General features: G+C 48.9%; 2 protein-coding genes across 2 annotated transcripts; one reads left to right on the forward strand and one right to left on the reverse strand.

Annotated features, from left to right (window-relative positions):
• The first annotated feature begins 85 nt into the window (after window positions 1-85).
• On the forward strand, window positions 86-3,367 carry LOC135814479 (uncharacterized). Its single transcript, XM_065327606.1, has one exon. The coding sequence runs from the start codon at window positions 747-749 to the stop codon at window positions 2,124-2,126; it is 1,380 nt and encodes a 459-aa protein (XP_065183678.1). The 5' UTR covers window positions 86-746; the 3' UTR covers window positions 2,127-3,367.
• Window positions 3,368-3,469: 102 nt separating this feature from the next.
• On the reverse strand, window positions 3,470-7,319 carry LOC135814491 (ubiquitin-related modifier 1 homolog). Its single transcript, XM_065327617.1, has 5 exons — window positions 7,052-7,319; window positions 5,549-5,616; window positions 4,571-4,652; window positions 4,337-4,385; window positions 3,470-4,013 (listed from the first exon to the last, which is right to left on the reverse strand). Exons 1-5 carry the CDS (start codon window positions 7,078-7,080, stop codon window positions 3,945-3,947), a joined length of 297 nt encoding a protein of 98 aa, XP_065183689.1. The 5' UTR covers window positions 7,081-7,319; the 3' UTR covers window positions 3,470-3,944.
• Between the last annotated feature and the right edge of the window lie 2,558 nt (window positions 7,320-9,877).

The following is a 9,877-nucleotide window of genomic DNA, read 5'->3' on the forward strand; positions in this document are numbered from 1 at the left end:
CGCGGCGAAGTTTCCATACGTACTTTGGCACGTTTTACCGTGTGGCAGAACCTCACTAATAATAATATGATGCAACAATGATTGTGAAAATCCAAAAAAAGAGTGTGATCACACGTCATCAGCTACTATGGGAATTCCCCTATTATCGTTTGAACTGAAAACAAAACTGCAAAACGAGATTACTTTCTGATCGTGGACAATTTGCTTTTCAACTTCAGAGCACGTCGTCGTGATCCTGTGTAGGTTATCTGCTGCAGTGTCAGCTGGAGTACTGAATTAGGTGTTACTGGATCATTGCACCTCTGCGGATTTCTTGTGTTGGCTTTCACGGCTCCTGGAAGTCACGGATGTCAAGTCAGAGAGGTAGAGCTAGAATCGTTTTGCGTTTCATCCGGTGAGAAAAGTGATCTCACAGTCATAAGTCATAGCAAGAGAACGTTTCACGTACTCTTGGTCATAACACGAAGCTTTTCTTCTACAATTACTACAACTTACATGGGCAAGATCTCCAGATGGACACTTGCAGCTCAGTGTGTTAGTGGAAAGAAGCAGTGAATGTGCATTTGTCCCAAGCTCTGGATTTGCAAGCACCACACATCAACAGTGCCTGTCCTGCGTGCGTTGGGCCTGGAAGTAGTGGAGTTCTATATTTGAGGAAGCGTGGACTACGGTGGTCTTCAACAACTGTTGTGATACACTGCCTCGTTAGCCAGTGATATTGAAAAGCACTGCACACGCTGTTAACGATGGGAGGTGGGCAGAGCAGCACCGGGGGCAGCAGCACAACCTCACAGCCAGTATCACCTCTGCAAGTAGCAGCCGGACAGTGCTTCGACGAACTGGCAGACACCGATCAGGTCGTGACGGCGGCGGCGTTTGAGCATTTGTTCTCCGGACCGGCGCCCGGCTTTGGCAGCCGTCTCTTCAAGGCCTTGTTTGGCCAGGAGAAGCCCAAAGTCGGCAAGCCTGCGTTTGTCGAGGCATTCGCCAGGCTTCTGAGCCGCGATGCGAGGCAATCAGAAACTATTGTCAAGTATTTGACTGTGTTCTCGGATGGTGGACGTGTGCAACCCCTTGCTGCATTGACGTGTGCTTGCAAGCTGGCTATACAGCTCTCAGCGGCAGGTGGAGATGACGAGGCGACTGTTGATGTGAGCTCCGTGCACTTCCTCGAGGCTGCAGCCAAATCCGTCGGTGAGTCGAGCTCCCTCACAGTGAATGATGTGAGCGAATGGGTACAGTGTAACATGCCAGGACTATTTGATGCCTTGCACTGCTGGCTAGAGCGAGCGATTTGGTCGTCGGGTAGTGGAGCCAGCGATGTGTCGGCGTTCGAACTGCCACGATTGGTTTCGAGCAGTGGCTCGCCAGCAGCGTCTGATCTTCTAGGCGTGGACGGGATGTGGCTGCTGTCCACGTTCTTACCGCCGTGTTATTTAGGACATCACAAGGCCAAGATGGCCAGCAGTGGTGCCGCTGCGGCCACGTCGAGCACCGGTGCGTCAGCCGGGGGGCAATGGAACCTACTGTACAACAGCCGTGATCAGGGCCTCAGCCTGAACCGCTTCAAGCACCACGTGATGGACTACCGCGGCCCGAACGTCTGCTGCATCCGCTGCGATCGCGACACGGTGTTTGCGCTGGGCGTGGACGGCGAGTGGCGCGAGTCGTCGACCGCGTGGGGCGGCAACGAGTGCGTCCTGGCGCAGCTGCGTCCCGCCGTGTGCCCGCTGGCGTCGGGTCCGCGACTACTGGTGCTGAACGAGAAGACGCGCGGCATTCGCCTGGGACTGTCCGTTGGCCGTGATCAGTCTCGACCGGCGCTTACCATCGATGAGAGTCTGGACAAGCTCACCGTGTCGCCGCCGCCATCCTCCTCTGCTGGCCAGTCCAGGGAGCAGCTGACGGTGCGTGCTGTGGAGGTGTGGGGCTGTGGCGGAGCAGACTTGCAGGACGCTCAGCGCAAGCAGAAGGACTGGGACAAGAAGCAAGTGGAGCGCCGCCGTCAGGTGAAGCGTCCCGGCCGCTGGGAAGAGAACCCGGACGCCATGCTGCTCGAGTGGGGAGGCGTTCATACTACCAGCAACTTTGGCGTCGATCGGAAGGGGGACGAAGACAAGGAGTGACCTAGAGATGATGTTCATGTTGCGTGAAGCAGTTCCACTGCACGAGTTCATACACTGACCACCAGCTGCTAACATCGTACCTTGAGCAGCGTGTGTGCGTGTGTGTGTGCTGAACATCATGGCTACAACTGTGAGCGTCTCCACCGGCACACTCGTTCGCAGTACTGTTGCTGCAGTGGACCGCAGGGCTGTATTTCCACAGCTGAATGCAGACAAGCATGTAGTTGCAACAGAAACTTCATTAATCGAACAGGCGAAATCCAACCTAGCGCATGCGTCGGCACGACTCAATCCAGTCTCAGTGTGTCTTGCATGGTAGACCTGGCTACCTCACCTGGTACCTACACCAACAGTGCCCAATGCGCCTGGTTCATACATCAGCAGTGCTCAGTCATCTCTGTGACTATGGTTCGCATTGTACCTGGTGCATACAGTTGTGCTCAGTTCAATCCTGGTGTGGCCTGCATGGATTGGTGCCTGGTGCGTACATCAGCAGTGCCCAAGGTGCCTGGTGCCTACATCAGCAGTGCCCAAGGTGCCTGGTGCGCACATCAGCAGTGCCCAAGGTGCCTGGTGCGCATATCAGCAGTGCCCAAGGTGCCTGTTGCGCACATCAGCAGTGCCCAAGGTGCCTGGTGCGCACACCAGAAGTGCTCAGTAGAGTCTCTTGCATGGTGTCTGGTGATGGTTTGCACTAGGTGATGCTCTTAGGTTTGCATCAGCTAGCCCAGGTCAGATTTCACTGGCCACGATCCGAGAACGGGTTGTATTCACCTGAACAAAGTGAGCCCTCGATGTGCACTTCAAGACAAGTTTGTATGATCCACGTATCATGCCATTCAGGGCCTTGACTGGATCCAACAGCATGGATTACTGACACCGCACAATGCTGTAAATGACTGTATACAATGTACGCTGCTGTAAGCGTATACACACATGTTTGTGCAAGCAAATTCGCTGCACTAGCACTGACTGCAGCTGGTCTGCATGTTCACTTTCACTACGTATACATTCTAATTTTCTATCAATCGATTCAAGGCGAGTTCATGAGACTCCCCCGTTCTTATTCAGTTCAAAGCAATGCTATTTTTCTCCTCTTGCTACACCTCCTGCCTTTGTCTCGAGGACTTTACAGCTGATTGCCAGCTATTGCAGTTTAGTTCCCCATGAAACACTAGCGTTAACTCTGTCCAGCCCAATCACTGTACATACGTTATGATATCTGAGGGAAGATCTCATTACGTTCAAGGTGCCAAACGCGGCACGGATAAGGTGATATGGGATACGCTTGCAACTGGGTGACCAAAAGCTCACATCACGCCGGGAAGGGGGGGGGGGCTTGTAAACTGGATAGTGTTAACTACAGAATGCAGCCTACATCGCTCAGAGCAGGCTCAAAGATAAACTTGAGAATAGATCACAGATTGCGCAAGAATAACATGCTGAGCAGAGTCAGTGCAGGCTACAATCCAAACAAATGCTCCGCAGGAGACACTAATCCAAGGTGTCCGCAGCAGCAACGATCTGCAATCTTGGACAAAGCTCAAGTGCAATCAAGGCCGGTGGCTGAAACAGTGTTGGCCGGCTTTTAAAAGTCTAAATGCAGCAAAAACAGCCTCCATCCAGTTGAGTCAAGACTGGAGCATGTTGTGGCACAGGCTTGTGAAGTGCACCCGCTACATACACGGGCTTGAACAAGCCATGCAGCCTGGCTAGCCATCTCCCCCATTGTTCGACACTCTTCGCAGCAAGCTGTGCAGCGTCCGGGCGGCATTTCGCAACGAATTCACGGCTACGAGTGCATTGACATCGTCGCTCTTAGCCGCCATGGAGCGTCGAGATGAAGACTATCCGGTCGTTGGCCTCGACCTCATAGTCCAGCTCACCCTGCATGCGGATCACACAGTCAACAACATTGCAAGGAGTGTTAGCAAAATAGCCATAGCCTCGGACTGGCCGAGGCAGCTACATGCATTTTGAATTATTTAGAGACAATCATTTCATGATCAAAACGTTGATTTTTTTCTCCCTAAAAACGAATCTGTGACTTGCAGTGAATTGGGTGTGAGCCCTTTCGTTCCAAATTGTTTCAGTTAAAAAAAAGAAAAGAAATTTTAGCTCATAAACACACATAGATACATAAATGTAATTCAAAGCTCTACCCCAAGGCACACACGGGTTACACTGTCACACTGGCTCTCATGTCTTACCATGAGTTCCCAGTCGGCATCATTGATCAGGACCAGAATACCGGGTCGACTGCAGCGAACGACAAGAAAAACAGACGACCAAATGAGCAAACATCACTTTCCCTCGCACTGGAAGAATTGATGTACGGCGATACAAGAATAATCTCCCCGTACAAATGTATTCAACACCATTATAGTGGCATGCTTTCCAGTGTAGTAGATGCAAGATAGTCAAGAGAAAAAGAGTAAACGTACACAGTATTGCCTTGCATAAACAACTCTGGCCGCTCTTTCAGCAAGTTTTCCCGAATCCATATAAGCAGCTTTCCAAGTGTCCCTGCAACAAAGAAACGAGAAAGCAGATAGCACAGCAGCGATGAAGCACACCGTTGGTACATCTGCCCCAGGTACGTATTAAACAAGGATAAGCAGCAGCATTCGGCTGGAGAGCGCAGTGACGCGGTGGTTGCTGGAAAAAGCTGCCCCAGACCCCACAATCACAGCTTCAGCCACCAGCAAGCAGGGCATACCGTCACAGAATGTGTGTTTTGTTAGATCGAGGGAAACATGGAAAGTGCAGCCGGGCACAAATAGAACACACTTGCTCCGAGGTGCAATCCGGGTGCAGCAAAGCCTCAAAACGCACTGCCGTGAGCATTCAAATGTGGTCATGCAAGAAATAGACGCCTAACCCAGAGGTAGAATTTGTCAGCTGAACACACTTTCACAGGCAAGTTAGTTCCTCAGAAGTGCGATACATGCTCCAGGCTATAGCAACTGTATAGTGTTCCCGGCCCCAGTGTGCCAGCTCTCCAATGCATTTCCTTGCTTCCAGGATCTCACGAACATCCTTTCAAACGCAACACTCAACTGGACTGTCCATGAGGCATGAATCAAAATTAATTAAACTTACAAAGGCGTAAATTTTGGCAAATTGCCGGCAAAGTGCTCGATGCACAGAGTGTGGGGTGTTTCGAACGACAAAGACAAAAAAAGGGGGCCAGTTGGGATTTAAAAGGTCTCTGCTTGGATGACCGCTACACCATAGCTCAGTGGTTAGAGCATCACTGGCTACAAGGGAAAGTCCCTAGTTCGAGTCCTGGTGGTGACAGTCAGCGTTTTCTTCGGACTTTTCCCGTTTACAACTTTCCCTCAAAACGTATGAAAATTAAAATTATTCAATAAATATGCTCTCAGCACACAAGCCCCAAATGCCAGATAGGGTCAGCTCACATGTTTCATTGTCTGCAAGTTCAACAGTGTGCTGCTTGACGCGATCAAAGAGAAGCTCCGCTCCACCACTGCAGTAATGGAGCAGAAACAACAAAGTGAACACACAATTCATTATCTGTGCACACAAGCGCACGCGCACACACACACACACGTACACATCCTCCTTGCTGGGTTATATGCAACTGAGCATTACCCTCTCAAACCTGCTGGATTGATTCTATCCACACGATGACATGTCGAACAAACTACATGTACTGTAAAACATGAAATTATAAGGTGCATTAGAAACTCGGTGCCAGGGACCTGCCAGGTTTCAGCTGTATAGTAGAATTAGGTGACCAGCATTCCCTTCACACATAGATTAGTGCATACTCTAGTGTCTTTTAGGTGTAGTAATCTAAATTTAGGTGCCTGGTTCTCTACCGAAATCACTGAAAATTAAAGTTACACCGAAATAACGTGCTCTGCAGTACTCAATCTGCGGACAGAACTGTTTCGTCCTTTGTGGACTCATCAGCGCAGCACAAAGAAAACGAGGCCGAATCCGGTAGCAATGAAAATAAATTTGTTTTACAGTGCTTGTATGATTGATCCCTATCATCACAACTGTCCCTCGTCAATTCTGGCGTTTCTGCGGGTTGCAGAATCTCCTCAGAATGCCGGAGAAAGAAATGAAAAGCTGCCTTCTTTGGAAATTCGTTACGCACTCAACGGCCAAACAAACCATAATCATGACTGTCGAAGTCAAATTGCAGCATACAGTATTATATTTCGGGGTTTTTGCTGTTTTCGGCCCCAGAAATTTCAAATAAATTGGTATGGAATTCACAGGAAGAACAGGTTTGGTGTGGTTGTGGAGTTTCTAGCCCTTTCAACTCCCACGTTTCCTCACATAATTGCCGCTGACTGTAGAATGACTCTGCTGTCCTGACAGAATTTCAAGTTGACGCCATCTTTATGATGCAATGCTCCGTGCGTGAGTGAATCGATGATTTACGACGTTTGTACTGGGTGTGAGCACATCACACGTTTTTCCAGGCGCTAGTTTGTACAGGGCCAATGGGGATTGGTTCACCACAGGCCCAAGATACGTCCGATAATACATAGTGGTGGAGTTGCATACTCTTGGGGGTTTATACTCTTGATGTGATGTGTGTGTGTGTGTGTGTGTGTGTGTGTGTGTGTGTGTGTGTGTGTAGGGGGTATGATCAATGAGTGACCCAGGTGCGTGCCCCGTATGGGTTCCTGGGTGCCCGGAACCCCCCTTTTTCCGCTCAAAATGCAGGATTTTGCCTCATTTTTTGAAAATTTTCCCAGGGGAGGCCCCCCGGAACCCCCCCCCCCCTTTGAAGGGCACCGGCGCACGCGCCTGTGACCATTGGGCAAAAGTGAAATCCATCTTTAGGAAATAGGAGCAGCTCAGCACAGCTGCCATCAAGAAAGAGAACGTAAAGTACAGTTCTAAAATAGATAATTTTTCTACAATTGAGGAGCATACAGTACCTGAATTCTAGCAACACCTTGAGGCCCATGGTGAAAGATATACTTCAGATACAGCTCGAGATCTGCGCTCTGGATTCCTAGATCAGCTCCAGAAAGTTCCACTATAAATCTACAAGTGATTGAGCAAGGTACAGAAGAGAGATGCTGGTTTACTGCACGTGGAAAAGGTCGGGATGTCTACAGTACATGTATGTGTTGCCACTATTGAGTATTGGCCAATTACTACCAACACAAAATCGTCGTTCTTCGTTCTATTCTGTTTTTTTTTTAGGTTGATGATTTTTTCAATCTTCAAACATTCGAGCTCCATAAATCTTTTTGTGCGCGGTCCGGTCATCGATCATCAGTACAGTCATGTCAGGGAGTCGTAAATAGTCTAGTGTTTAAACCGAACACGGATTCTTCGAACGAATAATCTATCGAATAATTTCGCCCTCCATCGAACGAATAATCTATATTATTCTATCATACCAAGAGTAGATAAACATCTACTCTTGATCATACGCATGATGGCATTTTTCAACACTTTTTCAGCACTTTTTAAGTAGTTTTTTTTTAATTTTTTGCTGATTCATATCGGATCGGGAGTTTGTTATGTGGAGGTGCAAAACCGGTTAAGGGGGCACATCACCCAAAAATGCTAAAAAATCGAAATCTCCCCGAAGTGGATTTTGTTGCTGGTTTCTGGTGGTATGTGCCCTGAAGAATACTCTGTGAAAATAATTAATTTGAGGTCGATCGGTTGCACCAATCCGAAGTTATGGAGCATTGAAGTTGCTCTATGCAATTGTTATTGAATACCAAACTTTGAAAAACTTCAACTTTTAGGAAATTATAATGAAACTTCAAAATAGTGGTGGATTTCGCTCAAACTCCCACCGTCTGCGGAGAAAGACACGCTGCTTTGACTGCCATGGTTACAAGACCAGATTTTCCACGCGCCGCTCTTTTTTTCCAAAATCACGATTTTTCACTATTTTTCGTAAGTTGAAGAATCAGTTGAGGACGACGGTTGCCGTCGGTTGGCCTTCTTGTAGTTTTAGAACGACAGAACTGTCAGCTGGTTTGTGTAGCATTGTCGATAGCTTCATAGTGAGACTATGGGCAACAAGAGAAAGGGCAGTCGTCGATACAAGAGCAGAAAGCGAGCTTTCAAAGGAAATCAATTCGCTTGAATATTCAAAAAAAATTCAAATTCCACCGAGTGATTCTGAATCTGAGAGCGATCGCAGTTTACCTGAAGACGTTCCACCACTTCTAGTCGAGACTGTTTCTTATGATGATGGTGGTGATTCGGATGCTAGCTGTGCTGCAGGCGGGTTTGATGAGGATGGAGATGATGTGGAGCAGCCTGATGATCATGGCTCACAAAGAAATTGAATAATTCATTTGCCATCATTGCAAGCCGCCTGGTCGCTGATAGCTGTGTGTGCTCAGTATGCAACGTAGGGCTCTTCAGCTCGTGGAGGCAGGCAGATCTAACAGGCAGGCTGGCAGGCAGATCCACGACTTTGACTTTGTGCTGTGATGACTGTGGAGCCGAGACAACTTCCCAAATGGCAGAGACACCTGTGGGCAAGAAATTCTGTGAGGTCAACAGGAAGAGCGTGCTTGCCATGCGTCGTATTGGTAGATCGCGGGAAGCCCTGTGCAAGACCAGTGCCATCCTGGACATTCCACCTCCTGTAGCCAACAGTGCTTTTCTCAAACATAGGGATACACTCCATGCAGCAGCAAAGAAAGTAGCCAACCACAGCATGGCCACAGTTGCCGACGCGCTGAGAAGTGGCGAGTCTGAAGGCGAGCCGGTAGACATCGCAGTTACAACAGATGGTACCTGGATGAAGAGGGGATTCAGCTCTCTCTGTGGTGTCCAGACTTCGATTGCCTGGGATGTCCACAAAGTCGTTGATGTTGACTGATGTGCTGATCAACTCCACGCAGAATTATTACGGAATGGCCATACGGGGGAATTCAGGGTCAGTGATAGATATGGCACGGGCGATATGGGCATCATTTTGTCATACCTTTCCCACTGACCAGACGCCCAACCATGACTTTTGTCCTGATGGCCCCACTTCCTGGTGTGGATGGCAGAAGGCCAGGGCTGAGAAGAGATCCTACAGCCACACCAAGAGTCTGTCACCCGCAATCCGTGATGCCGTGAAGCCTATTTATGTACGTCTGGCCGAGACAAGTTTGTTGGAGCGGTGTACACGTGGTGCCACCCAGAACGCCAATGAAGCGATCAACAGCCTCATCTGGCAGATCTGCCCAAAGGAGCTATTCTGCAGCGCCAAGGTGGTGGAAACAGCTGTGTATTTGGCTGTCATCATCTTTAACGATGGGTACGAACAACTGGAAGCCGTATTGACCGAAATGGCATGCAGCTCTGGCACCCTCACAAGTAGTGCACTGCAGGGTCTCGACCGCAAGAAGCAGTACCACAAGGCCAGAAAGTCATCCTCAAGCAAGCAAGATGCAAGGAAGAGTCAACGAGCCCAAAAAGATGGGGTTTGGTGATGCAGCTGCTGAGCGAGAGGGTGTAACGTACACCGCGGGTGGATTTTAGCTGGCCCAACATACATAGTTTTTTAGTGATTTTCGTAGGACATGGTGACAGTATTTCCGGCATAACTTTAGTGCTATTCATGCTAGAATAACAAACCTTACATGTAGTCGCATCTGCTTCAAATTTCCCAGGTGCTGAACCTCTCTTTTCTTGTGTAGAGTGAAGCAGAAAATGCATTTGATGTCTTCAAACATTCTGATCGTTTTCTTACGGCCGGAAACAGAACTTTGGTGTGATTGTAGTCTGCTTCTTTG

This window comes from Sycon ciliatum, chromosome 1, assembly GCF_964019385.1.
Source record: "Sycon ciliatum chromosome 1, ocSycCili1.1, whole genome shotgun sequence".
Classification (NCBI taxonomy): domain Eukaryota; kingdom Metazoa; phylum Porifera; class Calcarea; order Leucosolenida; family Sycettidae; genus Sycon; species Sycon ciliatum.

Excerpts from the sequence above, each read along its gene's own strand:
- LOC135814479 (XM_065327606.1), top strand. The coding sequence starts at position 747 with ATGGGAGGTGGGCAGAGCAGCACCGGGGGCAGCAGCACAACCTCACAG.
- LOC135814491 (XM_065327617.1), bottom strand. The coding sequence starts at position 7,080 with ATGGGCCTCAAGGTGTTGCTAGAATTCAG. Across the intron at positions 4,653-5,548 it reads ACTTGCAGACAATGAAACAT|GGACACTTGGAAAGCTGCTT; the intron begins GTGAGCTGACCC and ends TCTTTGTTGCAG. Across the intron at positions 4,386-4,570 it reads TTTATGCAAGGCAATACTGT|TCGACCCGGTATTCTGGTCC; the intron begins GTACGTTTACTC and ends CGTTCGCTGCAG.